The 20,280-nt window shown below is 38.9% G+C and overlaps 2 protein-coding genes across 4 annotated transcripts in view; one reads left to right on the forward strand and one right to left on the reverse strand.

The window, feature by feature from the left end:
• Positions 1-302: 302 nt before the first annotated feature.
• Positions 303-1,503, reverse strand: clrn3 (clarin 3; the record flags this gene model as incomplete). The annotated part of the gene is made up of 3 exons (XM_081393737.1): positions 303-574; positions 743-928; positions 1,272-1,503. 3 exons carry the CDS (start codon positions 1,501-1,503, stop codon positions 303-305), a joined length of 690 nt encoding a protein of 229 aa, XP_081249863.1.
• Positions 1,504-4,003: 2,500 nt separating this feature from the next.
• Positions 4,004-20,280, forward strand: part of ptprea (protein tyrosine phosphatase receptor type Ea) — an 88,252-nt gene continuing 71,975 nt past the window's right edge. The window contains exon 1 of one of the 3 annotated variants that reach the window (XM_081393553.1): positions 4,004-4,165. The gene's annotated coding sequence lies outside the window, so the exon portion shown is untranslated. Of the gene's footprint in view, positions 4,166-10,784; positions 10,927-20,280 lie in introns of those variants that run through there. The other 2 variants (XM_081393554.1, XM_081393555.1) reach the window with 2 other exon arrangements.

Genomic DNA, 20,280 nt, shown 5'->3' on the forward strand with positions numbered 1-20,280 from the left:
CCCGTTCACATCAAGAACGATAACTATAACGACAACTATATTACGCTAACATTCTGTTTATTACAGCGGGTTTGTTGTCTGCCGCTTTAAATGCTCAAGCTTGTTTTTATCGTTCATCGGCTGGAATAAAAATCGTTGCGATTTCACCCAAATCGCTTGATTGTTCCGTTATCGTTATAGTAGTGGTGTGGTGGACTCTGCTATTTAGGATGATTTTTAAAACCTCATCTTTATTGTTAACGTTATAGTAATCGTCGTTGGTGTGAACGGGCCTTTAAACAGATTTTTGCTGTGTTTCGGCTTTAGTACATCATGATCTCTTTGGGCGCATCCTCCGTGGGTTTCTCCTGCTCTTTGCGGCGTGTGTACGCGGTGTGGACGTAGAGATACACCATGAGGATGGAGACCATATTGAAGCAGATGTACGGTATCAGAAGGAAAAACCCCACCTTTAGGTTAATTTTTAGATCTTTCAACACCGCAGTGGGTGTATCGGCTTTCACCAGCGTCTCGAACATCTGGCCAATGAAGGCGTTCGCCACATACAGAATCAGCGCCAAGCTGGCCACACACACTAGACAAGAGATAAGACACATAAAGGCCTTGAAACCACTTTTAGTATTATTTAGACATCTAAACATTTTAAAAGTGCTGTAACGTCAATTGAAGAGTTGATTCTGCACTATTTCTGATCAGATGCAAGCACATTTCTTGGTTTGTGACACTGTGTATGTTTTCTCACCACTAAGTCCACTGCACGTGTACACCCCTATTGGTCCCATGTAGGTCTGATATGGGTTGCTGAAGCTGTTATAGAGTGAGACCAGAATACTGCCCACAGACCCCGCAAGAGCCAGAGCCAACAGGATGACAACCAGAGCGTGTAGGATAACCGGAGCTCCTGCTAATTTCCCCAGACGATTAAACACTAAGAGAAAGACAAAAAGACTATTCTATTGGAAAATAAGAATGCACAAAACATTGATTTTAAATCAAATGACATAACCTTTGACGAACTCCAGTAAGTATAAAATTCTATTGTGATTTATATGGAATTGCAGTTCTAATTCCTGAAAATTCCAAAGGTCATCTTAGTCCATCATTTTGAATCTGCAAAGCTTTTTCATTGTATTTATTGGTATCATATACATATATCAATCTATCATAATCTACATGATCTTAATTTGTCTATTGCTTCTATCTTATATGATATAAGTTTACACTTGAAAATGTCAAAATAGCATAATCTAGCATGCTTATTTGATGCTCACCTGCCACTTCTTCTCCAAATTTGGAAATCCTGGGGCAGTTGACTTTGTCTTCTGTGCCGCTGAAAAGGCCGATTCTGAGACTGGAGGATCCATTGAATTCACTGTTGTTCGGTCCGCAGGCCATATTGGCTGAGGCCCATTCTGCCGCCATCCCATAACCCAGCAAACCCACTCCAGCTGCACATATTAAAGAACTTGACAAGAAATGCAGTAGTTTCTCCGTGGACGGCATTGTAACTGTGGTCCTTTTTTTCTAGGTCCTTAGCTGAGAATTTGCTTGTCAAGCAGACCCTTTGAGTCCTGACGCTTCCTGACGCTTGCGGCTGGAAAATGGGAGAACTTGGGATGAGGTGAGGTGTTGGTGGGTAATAAATGGTGCTGTATAGGTTGCACTTTGCTTCACAGATCTGAAACCAGTAGCCAGGTGTTTCCTTGTAACGGGAAAGGTTTGGACTGAGGTGGGGAGAGCTGATCACAGATCAGCTCATAATGAAGCTCATCACAAGGAGGGCAATAAAGTCATAAAGTAATCGTCTGTACAGTCACGGACTGCTGCTCGTGTTGTCATGGCATTTATATTAGAGTTCACAAAATCATAAAGAGAGTGACGTGGGTTTGATCAGAAAGAAACAATCTAGAAATTATTCTTGACAGTACAGAGGTCCTGCTTTACTGCTGTGGTGTAACTGGCATCGTTTAGGACCCGTATAATTGATCACAGGGCACTGGGATGGTCTGGGGTGTAACATTTATGATCCTTACAGTAAGAGTTAATATGACAGTAGCAGCGATATTCCTACATAGAGAGAACAATATTCTCATTGTTTTTAAATAAATATACCTTTTACATGTTTCATACTTTATTTAAAGATGATTTTATTGGCTGTTAGTTCTGTTGTGGTGAAAATAAAAACAGTAAAAGAAAAGGAAGAGATATGATATTAAACGCTACACACCCTCATCAGGTAAGAAAACATGTTTATATTATATAAATGTGTGTATTTCCTGAATTCTATATTTAGATTTACTGTGATGCCTTGTCCAAAGTCCGTTCTCCTGTGATACCATATCACCATGGATATGAAAACACACCCACATATAAAACACACAAACACACACATGCAAGCAGAGATAGTAGGATCAAAAAAAATGTGTGAAATACAGATATATTATACTGGAACAGAACAATACACAACCTGTAAAATAAAATAAAAGTATAGAAAATAATTACACTTTTAACCAGCAGATGGCGCATGTCTTTCAGTTAATCTGAGAAAACAGCATTGATTAAAATTATGCATAGATTAGATTAACCATTAGGCTTATTTATAGTTTTAATCATTTTAATTATTATTATTTTTACTGTCCTTTGTTCAGTTTTTTTTTTGGTGCTGATAATGATGATTTAATAACGTTTATTACACTTAAAACATGCTCTTTATAACTGCTTTGCTAAACAGATGCTGTAAAACTAATATAAACAAAATAATACTGTAGAATGGTAGGCGGCATGAAATAAAGGGTGCACACATTGGGCGGGGCTTATCGGATTATTCTGCTATTCACTGTGTAGTTTCAGTTAAATAATTGTGTGTGTGTGTGTGTGTGTGTGTGTGTGTGTGTGTAATAATTAAAGTATAAATTACTGTCCAAACTGCTGAAAGAACGCCTGAACTCTGTTGGTCACGTGGAACCGGATATTTTTCTTGGTGCGGAACAGGATGGACCAATCACAGACGATTGTGATTTTTGAATTAGTTTTCCCATTTGTCTATCAAACACATAGGCTACCATTTGAAATAACAAGAAACAAACGAGCTCAACTTCACATCAGCGCCAGATGTTAGAGATGCTAGAGCTAGATAGCCACAGTATTAGAATCTGAACCAGAGGCTTAATATCGAATCAAACCTTGATCTTGAACTAGAGACATAACTAAAGAGGAAACAGAGTTAAATGTGGAACTAAATTAAATAATATATGAATAATAATTTGTTTGCTTGCACATAAAGAGTTTTATTGAACTAGAACCCAAACTAAAGTTAGAGACCTTATTTATCAGCGCCATCTTTGATTTTTGGCGGGAATGAAAGCACTGTGATAGCCTACATCTCTTCAGTGGGTTGCACTGCTATTTAATGTGTTTTTTTTTTTTATTCTAATGACGAAACACAACAAATATCTTCCCAAGAAATTTCAGTAGACAAAAAACCGAGACAGCTGTGGAAAATGATAAGTGATCTAGGAGCTTTAAGACTGCATCTGAAATTGTATACTGTCTTGAGTAGGTACTTATTTTAAATAAATATTACTTACTAATATTGGGCCTTCTGTTTTTCGCCTATTATATAGTAAGGAAGGATGCGATTTTGGATGCAGCCAAGTCTATCCCTCACAGCTCCACTTTCATACCTGTTATGGCGTTGCGCTGAATAAGGTCTATTAGATTCCTGAAGCTAGATTACACTTTTTCAGTGTAATATATCCCCCCCCCCCCCCCCACACACACACACACACACTTTAAAAAAAAACAGAACATTACTGAGTTCAATGGAGGAATTCAGCATTTTGAGCCACTGCGCGCCCCCTAGAGGAAGAACTCATATATGCCATAGGCAACACCAGCATTTGATTGTCAGGCTGAGGCTGTGCTTTTAGACTCAGGCATTTCAGAAATGGTCGCTAGGCGGCTCTGAGCACACGGAGAACTCCTGAGAAGCGGGTGAACCCCTGACAGAGGAGTAAATCTGCAGATCAACACAAATCCTCCTGTTTCTTTCCTCCAGCAGCAGCGGTCAGCTTTCACCCAGCCGCCCGGCGCGTCCTGCGCTCCCCATTGCCGGATCATAATCATCCGTGCGCTTGAAGAAACTGCCTTCGTGTTGGACTTTACGGTAAGAGGGGTATTTAATCTGAATCTAACGGCTTTAACGGCAATGTTAAATTTGGTACATGTGTAGGAATGTTGTTTTTCAGTAGGCTACGCTGGAGCGCGTAAAGGAACTGTGCGCTCCGGTGCGTTTGGTATGATACACCCATAAATACTCGCATGAAGCCAGCACTTGAGATTGGTTTGTTTTCTCTAACGTGCTTTGCTGTTCATCTTTATTCATGCATGGTCCATGCTGCTCATGATCAACAGAGGATCTCAGGTTATGATGGAGCGCATTGGTTGTGTTGGGAACCCGAGTGATCTGTAGGTTTCTTCATAATGTGGGTTAGTGGAACAAGCTGTAGGCAAGGAATGAGACGGGAGTTTTGGTTTAGGCTCTTTGGGACTCACTATTCACTTCCACCCCTGCAGATCTGCTAAGTGAGCACGCGGAGGAGAGAGAGGAATGTCATGCAGGAGCGTAGGTGTCTTTTACAGTAAAGGCACAACCAGACACAGAAGTAGAACTAGGTTATCATCATCATCATCATCAGACTTTATTGCAGACTCAAGGTCCAAATTTAAAAAAGGAACCAAAAAAATCAATGCGTTGCAAAAATATAATAATACCAGTGTGTCTCCACAATTTGGACTGATAACGTAGTACTGACCCTTATATTTCATGAGCCCACAATAATCTAATTTCTGGAAACATTTAGCCAGCAGATACATTTATGTATAAGATTTCATAACAGCTTGAAAAGTGTTAACTCTTGCACTCACAAACATTTAACTTGCAATTTGCCATCTAGGTCTCCCTCATTGCATCTTTATACGCTATTTGAAGCCTCTGTAAACTCTCTGTTCTATAATTTGACCACAGATGAGCAGTATAAAGTGGTGTACTAAACAATGACATCTTCACTTCATCTTAACAAGAACTAAAAGTATGTTAGCCTGCATAAACATCAACGCTGCCTTTGAATATCCTCATCGTCCGTCATGTTCTCAGTAATAAAATGTCCAAGATATTATCACACACTCACTAAGATTCAGAGATTCGGAAGAAGTGCATCTCAGTCTGTTTTGTGTCTCTCTTGTTGTTGTTGAGATGTGCACGTAGTTCTCAGACATATTGCCTGTTCTTTTAATGAATCACTTAAATTAACGGTCTGTCTGGTAACTGCAACCATGTTAGTCATAAATGAATGCATGCTTTAAATCTAGTTTTAACCAAATGTATATTGTGTTCCTGGAATATTGCGGCGTAAAGTATGGCTAATATAAAACAGAATATCAGATCAGTATAATTTAGTACAAATCAAACCTACTCACACGCATGAGCAAAATAGCATGTAATGGATGCAGTTTGGAATATTCTTTTCTCATGGAAGCAACAATCGCTGATGATAAACTCAAATCAAGGGACTTTCTGTCAACATGGGCCATTTTTGTGGATAGATGTACTCCTCAAGTACAAAATAGAAAGTCTTAACAGATGCTTGATTCCTCCTGAAGTAGTTTGGATCTGTTTATGTCTTCCAGTTGTTTAAAGTATTATTCTGGGTTAAATACAATTCAAACTCTATTGACAGTATCCGGAAATCACTTACAGGTGAAGTCTAAGGGGCAACAGTACAATAGATTGAAGGCATTTTTGTTTGGTTTACAAACTGAATCAGAATTATTTTCAGTGGTCACCTACTGCATGCTTCAGATGATGTTCGTATACTCTCAGAAAAAAATGTACAAAAGCTGTCACTGTGGCGGTACCTTTTCAAAAGGTACACCTTTGTACCTAAAGTGCATATTAGTCCCTCAATGGTACATATTGGTACCAAAAGTGTACATATTAGTTCCAAAAGTGTACATATTAGTACCTAAATGGTACATATTAGAACCGTTTTGAAGGGTACTGTCCCAGTGACAGCTTTTGTACCTTTTTTTTTTTTTTTACTTATTTTAACCTAAAATATAAAAACATGCACTGTACCAGCGGTATCCTTCTTTCTTGAGAAATCAAATCCCAGAATCTATTTTTGCTTCATAGTTTAATTTTTTTTGTCTGTGTATGGGGTTACGGAGCATCCGTGCTTATGCCCTGCTGTGTTGTGCGTCCTCATTGGTGTTATAGCGTTTAATATTCTCTTTTAAGCAGTTTTTTTTTTTTTTTTTTTGCTTGTGGGTAACAGTGGGAGCTAATTGGTCCAAAGCCGTTGCCTTTTAGTGGGTGAAATGGATTATTTGTGGGTGCTCATTAGATCTGTCAGGGTCAGAAGAAAGGCCTGCTGCTTTGTGTAAAGTGTGCAGAGCAAAACGATAAGGAAGAACAGAAATAAAGGCTCATTAGCAGGATTGAAGTTTGTTTGCTTTTGTAATTGAGAGAATTAAGCTGTCTAAATGAAGTAAATGGGAATCACGTTCTCCAGCAGGATTTATGGCAATGCACTGATCAGCTGTGTCTGTTTTTCTCTTTAAAATCCTTAGTGTACAAAGTATTTAATTACATTAATGAGAGCATCTCCGATATAAAGTGCTTTGTTGGCCCTGCGTGCTCTGTGTTTGTGTCCTGACGCACAGGGCGAGCTGACGGAAGATCCAGCACATTGTTTGGGCATGTATTCATTTACTGGAACGCTTGGCTATTCTCGTATGTTCAAACGCAGGAAAGTGAAGAAAGGCAGACAGGCAACATCCTGTGAGGCAAACCCAGAATCTCTTCGTACTCTCTCTTTCTTCCTCGTTCTGTCTGTTGTCTGGTCCTGTCATTTGGCTTTATTTCTGTAAAATTATAAAAATGTCCATTTCGATCTCTGTAGTTCCATGAAGCACTGACATGATTTTACAAGCATTTTGTTACTGTAAAACACTGTACTCTTAAGTTTTACTGTTAAGTCATGAAGACTTATTAAAATACTTTATTTTATATAAGTTTGGAACAAATTACACACCAATATTTTGAATGAGCTTTTATTTTTATACTTTTTTTTAGTTAGTAGTGCTGTCAAACTAACACAAAAGTTTGTGTTTAATTTTAAGTTTTCTTAGCTACTACAGTGTTCAAGATGGTTTTTAGGTCATTGTTTGGGTACTCTGAGTGGTTGCTAGAGTGTTTGGCTGGTTGCTAAGGCGTTGCTAGGTGGTTACTATTGGGCATTTTGAGTGTTTAATTAAAAAAACGCCCACAACCAAGTCTATGACATTTTGGTCTCTATATAGCCCTCCTTCGATAAGTCTGTGTAAAAGTAAATGATTTGAGGTATTATTCATGTCTGAAGCTCAAATGGTGCAGGAATCGTATCAAAGTTTAATCCTTAGCGTCAAGGGTTTGTTTAAATCCCTAACCCTAACTAAGAAAACAATGAACAATAGTGATACGACAGCTAGCTAGTAATTTACTATGAATTCACAGTGAAAGTTGAAGTACGAAGACACTCAATCAACCTCTTCTGATAGACACATGTGGTGCTCATCCACTCCTGCACACTAGAAAGAGCTTCAGGAAGTGGTTGTAATGGGTTTATGGAGGAGTGTGAGGAGTGTGTGTTTGACAGGGTGTGGTAGCATCTGCTGAACGGCCCCTGAGTTGCGTTCAACACGTGCTTGAGTACGAGATTCCTGTTACTCAGCTGTGCAAACACGACCTCACGGGTCTACCTGCTGCTCGCTTGTGTTGCACACGTCCCTCACTCCGAGGCCCGCGCTATGAGCCTGTCCCGACTCGCAAGCGGATAAACGCACGCCTCCTAAGATCCTTGGAATCCAGAATCAAATTCTTGGAATATTTGAGGTGTGGAATCAGCAGTGATTTAAGCGGTTAGTGGGTTACTATGTAAATCTATGTGGACTGGTTTGTCTTTTAACTGTTATGACGGGAGGCTGCAACCTGTCTGTCTGAAGTCTTTGAGAACCGGTGTTTGGCTGTGAATGCATGTGGGACGTCCCAGAGGACAAGTTTATTACTCAGAGGTTGCTTTTTCATTACTTTCTCAGCTGACTTAAAGGTTTGTTTATGGTTCAATCGTGGACTTTCAGTTTTGTTATTCAGTTATTCATTCAGGTTTCAGCTTTGTCTCAAATATTTCTCCTTAAATTACTCACGAGAAGTTATTTTAATTAAAATCATATGCAAATCAGACAGCTGTTGACATACATTAAGCAGATATAAAGAGATGAATGTGGGTAGCTCAGATCATTTGGTCTTGGAAGAATCTGATGACAAATGTTTGAGTTCATATTGATATTCTGACTTTTGATTGCAGACTTATATTTGGCCAATTGGAGTTCTGATTCTTTGTAGGAAATAGATGTGAATGAGTGCGTTTACATAATGCGATTATAATGGGTTTTTAGCAGTATTGCGATTTAAACTTTACCTCATGTATACACAATACTTCGATCAAACTAATGCGCTTAAGCTCATAATCGTAGTAACCATAATTGCATTAAACTATGAGATTACTCGCAGTAAACAGGCATGTAAACATCTTAATCGCATCATTACCGCTCTGACCAAAGTGCACTTGTGCTAGGATATACACACACGGATGCTGTGTGTTGTTCACACAGCTTCATGAGTGAACTCAGTGACATTATTCTGAAGTTTTCCCTCCAGTCCGAATCGCTGAACTCTGTCAACACAACTCACTGCACAGTCTCTGCTCTTTATCTTTATCCAGAGACGGTGCGAAGCACACAGTGACATTGCTATGCTCATCATGGCGCAGAGTTACAATATGTCCATACAAATGTGTTTTGCTTGTAACGGATATGGATTAAAACAGTGGCCAGTAACACCTACTGTGTGTGAGTTCATAATTTGTGCTATGCATTGGGTAAAAATAACCACAATTCTTAGCAAATAATCAGAATAATGAAAATTGTGTAAACAGTAGTGAAGTCCTTGTGCCGTAGAAACATCTTATCGCATCTCCACTTACTCTCCATGCAGAATCATTGATGTCTAGGAGAAACAAGTGAGATGTTAAAAAGATCTCAGTTCTCTCTTATGGCATTGTTTCAGAGTTGAACAGGAAGAGACGTGTGATTCTCTTGGGTTGTGCCTGGCGGAGAGCTGAATGGACGGGAAGCAGATCTGGATTGAATTTGAGCTGTCAGGGGAAGAGCCAATGATGTCATATCATTACCAGCTGCCCAGAAATATGAGGGGCAGTATGCATTTCCCGGCACATATTTTCACCCTTTTACTACTCAATTACTTTGTGCACCCCAACAAAAAGGCTTGAGTTGATTGTAGGGCTTTTAACAGTTAAAGGGACAGTTCACCCAAAAATGACTCGCCCTCATGTCTTTCCAAACCCGTTTATCTTCGGAACACAAATTAAGATATTTTCAATGAATTCTGAGAGCTTTCTGTTCCTCCATTCGCATTCTACGCAACTTCCACTTTGATGCTTCAATAAGTTCATAAAGAGATTGTCAAACTAATGAATTTAATGGTTTAGTCCAAATTTTGACACGCTTGCTTTATATGATGAACAGATTAAATTGAGGGTTTAATTCACAGCGAACATAAACAGAAGCTCAAGCGTACATACTCGACACACAAGACTAAACCTCATTGGTTCTCTTGGAAGCTCAATTGTGCTGCTTAACACGAGAGCAAACCTCATTGGTTCTCGCACATCAAGCGAACATACTTGACCTTCCGTTTAGCATTAACTGATGTATGCATAGATGCATTATTCTATATGAGAATAAAAGCCTAAATTCAATCTGTTCATCATATATAGCGATCGTGTAACTTCATAAAATTTGGACTTTTAAGAACTTTTTTTAAACGTTAAATTGGTAGTTGCGGAGCTGTCAATGGAGGGACATAAATCTCTCAGATTTCATTAAAAATATCTTAATTGGTCTTCCGAAGATTTTGGAACCACATAAGGGTGGGTAAATGATGACAGAGTTTTCATTTTTGGGTGATCTAACCTATTAAGCACAACCTGAAAATTGAACCAAAGCTCTAATTTTGTTGTAGATCATTAAACCGTTTCACTGCCTCAGAAGTCTGTCTGAAATTAGGGCAGCAAGTCAGCTGCCTAAGCTTTCAGACAAATCAATGATCAATGCATCCTTGCTGAATAAAAGTATACACAAAAATATCTTATCGACCCAAACAAACTTCAGTTTAAATGATATAGCAAAATCTGGCGGACACATCTCTAGGATCAAGTGGGATGTACAGTAGCGTCCCCAGGTTTGATATTTTGATGAATCCCATGCAGGAAACAGTATCTCAGGCCTGAGACATGTAACGTCTGTTTGTGAGTAGACAGAGTCTCGCTGTGAGGATGATGACCTCTCGCTGAAGCCAAAGAGAGACAGAGCTGCAGGCTAGTTCACCTTTGAAATGTGATCGCAGGATGATCTCATGGCTTTGAAGAAGCTTCTGCTTCATTTGTGTGTGTGTGTCTGGCTGTACATATTTGCCCCAGTTCCTCTGAGAGTAGTATTTGGATGAGGGACCGTGTGTGTGTTCATGCAGGGTGGAGTGCACTATGACATCTTCTCTCTGGTTATGTTTTTATATCCTGAGAACTGAAAGCAAATGTTACACTCCCCTCCCAGAGAGACTGTTGTTTTGGTGCTCACCCCCACAGTTCACACCAGCCCATATGCTCACACACAGCCCGTCTGTGTTCTAGTGTGTATGAAGATTCATGCATGGGATTCTAGAGCAACAACACAATCTGGTGACTGCAATCAAGATGTGTAAACAACATTTTAGAGGAATAAACCTTATTCAGAGCAGCGCCTTGACAGGTATGAAAGCGAGTCTGTGAGGCATAGACTTGCTGTGTTTTCAATGGCATCTGCTGTAAAATGTTATAGAAAGCTCCTAATACCCTTATATTTTTCCACAGCTAATGTTGTCTGGAGTTTTTTTGTCTACGGAAATATCTTGGGAAGATTTGTTTGCAGTGTTTCGTCAGCAGAGCAATCCAAAACATTAAATAACAGTACAATCCACTGAAGAGATGCATGTCTGTCCCTCACAGCCTCGCTTTCATTCCTGTTAAAAGTTAAAGATGGTGCTGTTGTGAATAAGGTCTATAGTTCACCAATGAACTATATGTCGTTCTAAACCTGTATGACTTTGGTACAAAAATAGAGATGTTTTGAAATACGTCCAAATTCTCTTCCCATTAAGCGGACGTAAAAAATTAAGATCTTTAAGATTTATTACTGTTTTTGAAAGAAGGCTGCATTTATTTGATCAAAAATACAATAAAAACAATTAAATAGTTTAATATTATTTACAATTTTAAAGAACATTTTTCTATTGGAATATATTCTAAAATGTAATTTATTCCTGTGATCAAAGCTGAATTTTCAGGATCATTACTCCAGTCTTCAGTGTCACATGATCCTTCAGAAATCATTCTAATATGCTCATTTGTTGCTATATACTGGTGTGTATATGTGTGTGTGTGTGTGTGTGTGTGTGTGTGTGTGTGTGTGTGTATGTATTTACATCTCTTTTAAATCCACCAGAGCTTTTTTGACTTGCTGCTGTCAGTAAATTCTGGATTAATCCGCTCAGTGGTGCTCTGATGTCTTAATATAAATCATTCACATGTGGAATGTTTCTATGCCATACTTTGATGTGATTTCATTGCACTTTAACGTCTAGCCTACACTAATGCATGCTGGATTCTAATGTTAGAGCCGGTCACGGCCCTGCTTTTCACAGCAAGAAAGCAGCAGCTTAAATTAGAGCATTCTTTGTCTTTTTGTAGATTAGTCATGTACGTCAAGGTAGAGAGTCACAGACAACAAGCTGTTCGGAGTGAAGGCGCCTCTCCTGAACGGTTTAATTCCAGCCTCCTGGGTCTGAAATAATGGAGCAAGTTTTTTGGCTCTCGGAGTCAAAAGACTCTCTCAGAGGTTAGACGCGCCAGCGCTGCTTTTAGCGTATTATCACACAAGCTCTGAGCTTCTAAAGCGCTGTAGCTTTCAGAGCGATACAAAGAAGTTTTGTTCTAGAGCATTGAGTGATACACTTAACAAGGTCTTCTTGAAGACTTTTGCATCTGACTGCATGTGTGTTCAGTCAGATGTAGAGAGAATGAGACATGTATCCTTAATACTTGCCCTGAGGGGGTTTTAATGTGATGTATTACAATGACTGTGTTCATATCTACTCTAATAACTCACAGTTCAAAGGACAACTCTTTCAGTGTTTTGCCCTGTCAAAACTACTAAGAGCCGAAAGGCTTCTGCACTGACCTCAGGGCAAGTAAAAGCATCTTACATTTAACTCCTTTTTGAAGTCAACATATATCAAAATCGACCCTGTTTGCTTTCTAAATCAGTGTGTCAGGTCTTTGTGTGCGTGGTATGGTCTGTGCATGTTATTCCAAAAGAGAAATGTTTGTCTTGGAAAGCGTTCATCCAACGGTTTCTTTGTGCCACCTTTGACAACTTCCCTTGTACCAGCGTGGCCTTGCTAATTCGGCAACCACAGCTGTACTGTGTACGGTTCTGTACAAATCAAAACGCACACTGTAAGCCTAAGTTAGTAAAACTCAAACAATTTGAGGTAATCAGTTACATCAAAATTTTTAAGTTTTGGTAAGCAGAACAGGCTAATTTTTATTATGTTCTCATACATTTTGAGTTATATTTGAGTAAGATAATTCACACATTTAACTTAAAATGACCATGTAATCTCAAATTAAAGGATTAGTTCACTTCAAAATTATTTTTTCTGTCAACATTTACTCACCCTCAAGTTTTTCAAACCTGTATGAATTTCTCTCTTCTGCTGAACACAAAAGACGATATTCTGAAGAATGTCGGTAACCAAACAGTTGCTGGTCCCCATTGACTCCCATAGTATATTTTTTTTCCTACTATTGAAGTCAATGGGGACCAGCAACTGTTTAGTTACCGACATTCTTCAAAATCTTTTCCTTAGAAAATAGAAAAAAGTAAAATAAGTTGTGCATGCAGTTTGATGTTGACTTAATATGCAGCATGTATCATAAATCGTAATATTCTCAGCAGATTGTATTGCAATTCATTGTGTGTTGACTGTGTTCGTGAAAATAGACGAGTAATGCTCTGATCAATAATGGACTGGCATTGACCTGATCAGCTTACTTTCTCTGTCTGTCTATGAAGTCAAGCTGTGTGTGTGTTCTGGTTTACTGTTACAGCCTTTAAACACTCAGCCATTTACATAGTTGTCTGATATTAGCAACTCTGTGTCCTCCCTGAAGTGCTGTTTGTCTCCTCTATTATGCTAATCATTATCATAATGGTTTCACTTTCAGAAAAACAACTTGCCGTTAACTTGTAAAACTGCAGTTTGCTGAATTGTGCCATTAAATGCTGATCAGACCATTATGTTAATCAGTTTGGGTTCTGCTGAATAGTTAAAGGGACTGTGTGTAGGAATTTCTCACATCTAGTGGTGAAATTGTATTTTGCATTCAAACGAATAATGATCTCCAGCGCCTCACTTTTTCAAATGCGCGTTGAATCTACGGTAGCCGTTATGTACCAAAAAGCTATGACAGGTCAGGATGTCTTATAATACTGTCTTATAAAACACTTCGAGTTTTTCTTCGGGTGAACAGGTTTGTTATTTAAAACAAACTGAAACTTGAAACAACGAAAAAAATAATGTTACAGTATGAATTACTGACTGTGAAAAACATTAACTATGGTAATTAGTAGTAATGCCTTTTTTACTCGTTATATTTTTTGAAGTACGTGCATTGTTAGATATCATCATCATCATCAGAGCCTTCTCTAACGTTACTTTACTCAATAGCTGCTATTCATCAAACAGCCTGTTTAACTTTTAACTATAAATGTTCGACTGTCTATATAATAAAGTACACAACCAAGCAATGAAAAAAAAGCTTGTAATTAAGACCGTAACATTGACTTACCTGTCGAGAAGAAAGCAGGCAACTTCAGGGTCTCTTTTGAAAGCTTTCTCCTGCATTAGCTATCCCGACATTAACCCTTGTTTTTGTAATCTCCGGTCACGTTTCCTTTTACGGTCTATTTTGGACTTTTTCGACGACGAGGACTCCTTATCCTGTGACTCAGCATATATATGAATGAACGGTGTATAAATAATCGTGCAGTGCATCCTTTTAAACTTGCCAGGGCAGTGACAAGCGCCTCTCACTGCTCTGCGCCTCCGCTTCTGCTGGCTTCAGTCACGTGACACTGGTTCTGAACGAAAACGCGTTGTGGAAACGCGTTGGCCTAGTACTTTTTGTCCCTCTCTGCTATTATAGTTTTTCAAGATGGCGGAACTACATGGAAGCCTCCGTGGACCTACCTGTCCCATGTATGTAAAGATAATAAATTAGTCTGATCGAGGATTAATCTGATCATTGGCATAGGTATTTGTACACCATTGAGGGTATATTTATTAATAAAAATATTGATTTTAGATAATAAAATACCTAAAAAGCTACACAGTCCCTTTAAGCAATTATTTTGGATGTAGTTAATGACTTGTATGTGTCATGAGGCTTGTGATACCCGATTGGTTGTGCAGCTTCTTGAGTGTATTCAGCTTAATCTATTTGCCTGACAGGCGATAAAATGGTCAAAATATTTTTCTAGACATATTGACAGGGGGGTCCAGCAATATCTAATGACCAAGAACATCCTAGAAATTACACAGAACTCCTTGGCCATTTCCAAAAGTCACATCTAGTTATATGTATTCTCACAGTGGTCTGCCTTTCTGAGAGGAACCTTGAAATGAGATCATAAAATGGGTTGGGTATGTGTGAAAAATATAGCATGCTGCTAACCACATGTTGGCTAAAAAGACAACGGGCAATGCAGTAAAGCACAAATCCTAAAAATGTTTCTCTCAGTGATGTGCAAACTACAGTAAGTGCTAAAACAAGCCAATCCCTCATCGCTCCGTCCTGCAGTGTGTGCCTTGGGGAAAATATAATCATAATAATGATAATGTGTTCAGTCTGTCTGTAGACTTGGATGGGTCGTTTGGGGTCTGTAAGACTATTTTAATGACCAAAATAAACTAAAAACAGGGATATTTTGATGTATTATTATAGTTTAAAATAGATGTTTTCTATTTTTATTCTATTTTTAAAAATGTGATGCAAAGTTGAATTTTCAGCATCATTACTCCAGTCTTCAGTGTCAGAAATCATTCTAATATGCTAATTTGCTGCTCAAGTAACATTTCTTATTATTGTCAATGTTGAAAACAGTTGTGCTGCTTCATATTCTTGTGGAAACCTTGATACACTTTTTTAGGATTCTTTGAAGAATGTACTGTTCAAAAGAACAGCATTTATTTGAAACAGAAATCCATTGTAACTTTATGAATATGTCACTTTTGATCTATTTAATGCATCCTTGCTGGATAAAAGTATTGATTTCTTTTGAAATCTAAACTTTTGAACACTGAAACTGTAGCTAGTGAGATTTCTAAGCGTTCTTCTGTTGCTCAGCCGATATCTCTAAACATCTAAATATAAACATTTGCACAGTAAACATGATCCCTCCCTTGGTATGATAATGACATGTGATTTTTTTCTGTGGGGATGTTTTTCCTCTTTCAGTTCTGGTTTATCCTGTGAGATTGTGTTTCAAGTTTCTGAACTATGGAAGCTGTGGGCTGCAGCATTTTTTACTAAAATGTTCATAGCAATGTGACCTTGTTCTGATTAACCTTCTACAATGGTCTATCAGTAGTGCTGATCTTCACCAGCCAGATTTGCATCCACATGTTTTTATGCAACTTTCAGGGTATTGCATTAATGGATGGAAATGGCAAGATGCGGATGAAATTTCTAAAATGCGCACAAACAACTTTAATTTACATAGTAAAATTTTCCGTGGAAGTTGCAATTTTCTTCTCTTGAACACAGAAATTCTATTTTTCGATTTATATTTATTCTTTTGGCAGATACTTTTATCTGAAGTGACTTCCATTGCATTCAAGCTTGAATCACGTAATTCCTGGGAATTGAAGTGGTGTTTCTAGTAGGGCTGTACTCAACCAAAGAAAATCTTGGTCGACCGAAGTCCTGAAATTTTCGACTAGAAATCGACTAAAATCGACTAAAAATGACGTTAGAAAAAAACCCGTTAAATTAATTAGATGCGCACTTTGCGCAGGACTTGGTAGCCTTGTTGTCCGCCTAAATGAATTATAAATAAACATAAACAACTAGTAGGCTATTTGCAGTATATTAAATCGTTTTTGACCTAATTATTTTGCACTGAAATGAGTCTGACACTCGAGTTTGTCAGCTCTGACGGCGCTGCATCACGTGCACCTGCGCAATATCATAGCTTATGATTTCCGAAAATAGTACTATGTTGTCAACTAGTGATATCATCACAAGAACTGTTGAGGAATATGCAACATAATTTAGACAATTATTTTTGTCATATGTTATAATAAGTTATAACTGTCAGACGCTATCATTTCACCGTGCATGTCCTCGCACCGAGCGAGGCTGAACATGAGCTCAGCGTCGCAGCTGAGACACGAATAGACTATTAATATTAAATTAAAGCTTTTACTCTTAATAAACACAAAAGGCACGTCCACTTTAATAAAAAAATAATATTTATTAAACAAACCAGATCAAGAGCAGAAACGAAATAAAGTGCATAACTGAAAAATAAAGCATCCTAGGCTCAAAACTAACACACCAACAGCACAGCACAATTGCGCATTAGGCTCCAAATAAAAAATAAAAAAGTTAGGTTATCACACTAAAACATTGAAATATGCTAATTCTAATATGTTCATATAGCCTACTCAAAACAGACAGGGCAAGCTAACGCAGACAAGTGAGCTTAACGTTACCACTTTTAGATGATATGTCATGTTTGTCGTCAAGCTGTGGAAAACTGTTGCTTGCAAACTTTGCATTCGACCTTTTTCATGTTATCAATTTTAACAAAATGCTGCCACACTGTCGATTTCTTTGTTGTTGACATGTTAGAAGAGGACTGACTATTAAACGCTCTCACAATTAAATAAATAATATTCAGCATCAAACCTTCTATGCTCGACGCTCTCTCTTGGGTTGGACTAATCCAAAAAAGGTGAAAACAAGGGGGGTGTTTTGAAGACAGACTGTTACAGTGAAACAAGGGTACTCTGAAAACACCCCCATTAGCAGTTAGTGCTTTCCACCTGATGAAATGAGCGCGCCTCAGCGCGGCAAAACTGATGAAATAAACGCGGCAGAAAATCGACCAATCAGAATTTTGGTCGAACCAGAACGTATCGACCAACTAATCGACTAATCGACTAGGGCAGTACAGCCCTAGTTTCTAGCAACATTAGCCCTATTCGCACTGGATTAGTATTATCTGTTGACCTCGTGTGATTTAGAAATTACCCCCCCCACATCTGAATTTCGTGTGGCGCATTCGCACGGGATAAGCGAAGCCTGTGATTTTACTCGAATTTACTGACTTATCTCCCGGATATGACGTCAATAGGCTATGGCTTGGAAATGTCTTGTCATTATTATAGGTCTAGCTGTATGGTATATAGAGAATGTTCCTCACCGCATGCTGCTATACATGTCATCCATCTCCATCTAATCATTCTTTTTGTTTTTGCTCTTCTGATGGTTTTCAGCTTTCTCTTTCTACAAATTGTATAGTTGTATCGTATGGTGTATAGCGATATGACCCAGCCAACACAGTCTCACCCCAAAACGTCACATACTGACGCGTCTTGACCATACGGCAACATACGACGAAAAGGGTACCCCTAAAACGTCCATATGAGACGCAGACATAAGCGCAACAGCAGCGCCTCCTAGCGGTACCCTAACTTATACCTAAACCTACCCATAACCCGAATCGTCACATATGGACGTTTTAGGGGTACCCTTTTCGTCGTATGTTGCCGTATGGTCAAGACGCGTCAGTATGTGACGTTTTGGGGTGAGACTGTGTAGACCCAGCACCCAAAATACTATCAAAACACTCCAACGCAGCTTCCATTTTTCTGCGAAAGATGGATAAAAAAGCGCACAGGAAACAAAAACCTTGAAAAAATTATAAACGACCCCGCCAAATCACAGAGATGCCGATTCGCACGGGACTAATATTATCACTGGACCTCGGTGTTCGGCGAAATATGGTAGGTCATTTGCGGGGGAATTTTTACTTTACAAATGACAGACATGGCCGATTCGCGCGGGATTAAGATCACAGACAACCTCCGCAATTATTACAAATGACTAGAGGTCACCAGGTAGGCCTAATACTTATCCCGTGCGGATAAGGCTATTGTCTACAGTTTGAGTTGCAGGAATGTAGTTGTTTGCTGGATTTTTCTAAATAAATTACATTTGCAATTTTGATGCATTTATCGAGTTAAAAATCAGCTGTATTAAAGTGGTTCCAGACCATCTGTAAGAGTTGAGTTGTTTCCGGAGAGCATCTGACTCAACCGTGTTACTCATGATCATGTTGAGTTCGAGTCTAGATTTAGTGAGGGTCTAGACACAACAGTGAGCTAGTCAGCAGAATGAAATACCACCGCTGTCTGCCCTGTCCAAGGCTCTCAGGAGGGGGTTACATGCTTTCAGTTGTCACATTTCCTTGAATCCGACTCATTACAGTCACATTTAGCAGGGGATCTGCTTACCATTTAGTCACTCAGCCTTATGGAACAGTTCCTGCTGTTTTTCTTGAGTCATTGTGTGGTCATTCTGCTATCAATACATGGGCTTTTTTGTTGCTTTTGGCAGGGTTTGTTGTTAAACTTGACCCTGCTATGCCCGTCATTTCCTGAAGCAAGACTGCTAGGAAAACCGGAGGGTGTGTCTCCTCGGGACCCCTGAAGAGCCCACCGTTACTTTTAAAAACAGTACGGGGCGTAATTTTCAGCTCGCTATATGAGCCAAACTAAATGAGCCCACACAAGCAGAGCGAGTCTTGCTTATTGTTCCTCGACTCACTTGAACTGATTAAAGTCGTGGCTGCTGTTAATTTCAGCACAATCTCGTTCCCCAGCGATTCTCTTGCAAGATGAAACGCGGGGACCCTAGGGTGCGGCTGGCAGATCTTATTCCCATTGGGATGAAGAGGAATTTTTAGAATGACTTTCATTTGCAGGGGCTTGAAACAGCATGACTCTGAAGTCGAGTGTGGAAGACTCAGTAGGGTGGCCTCGGGATTCAAGGTTGAGATTAATGATTTGGAAATACCAAAACACAAGTGTAAACTTATTTCTGTCTTTCTTATTGTTTTGATTGCCATGGAAAAATTCCCAAAGCACCGACACTACGTGTTTTGAATCTCTCCGCAGAGGAATTTAAGCTCAAACTCACCACAGAAGGCATTGAACCGTCCTATCAGACGAAAGTATGATAGATAACATCAGAAAATGTCCAGAAATGTATTAGAGGGATTTGTGAAATCACCAAAGACTTATATATGGACAGATTTCTTATTATTTGAGATTATCACTTGATGTTTTGCACCTTTTTAAAGGCTTTGGGAAAACAAAAGTCAAATAAGTGACCTAACAACTACAAAAGGACTCTTCACTGTCACGCTCTCACTATTAGATTAACTCAAGCGAGTGAAACTTGCTTTTGTTCAAACTTTAAGTGATCCTGTACCAGACAAGTTTAGTTAAGCAGCTGTTTATAGAGCATATACTGATCTGGTCTAAGATACAGCATCTGAACCGACACACAAAGTTGGTGCGGAGGGAAAGAATAATATTTTATCTGTGGTTTTAGGAAAACACCTCAGTTGTAGTGATGTTTTAAAGCCTTTCTTAGTGTGCTCCAGTGAGCCTGCAGGTTCAAGATCAGTGATCCATTTAGCCTGCCTTTGCACACACCCCAACCTCAAAGCATGGGTAAACATTTTCACAACTGTAGTTTCTTGCAGGAAGTTCAGAAGTATAATCGTTTCAGCAACAGTCACACATCGTCTTGCATGGGAAGTTGACTTTAAAGTTTTTTTTGTAAATAATGTTAGGACTACATGCTTTTTCCCTTCTGTATTATTCCAATGTTTGAGGCAGAATGAACTAGGGATGTGAATTTTTCATTTTTATTTGACATGAGCAGGAGTACAATATGGTTCTATATCAGCATGACTGTGATTACCTAT

Source organism: Scardinius erythrophthalmus (genome assembly GCF_964197995.2).
Source record: "Scardinius erythrophthalmus genome assembly, chromosome: 18".
NCBI lineage: Eukaryota > Metazoa > Chordata > Actinopteri > Cypriniformes > Leuciscidae > Scardinius > Scardinius erythrophthalmus.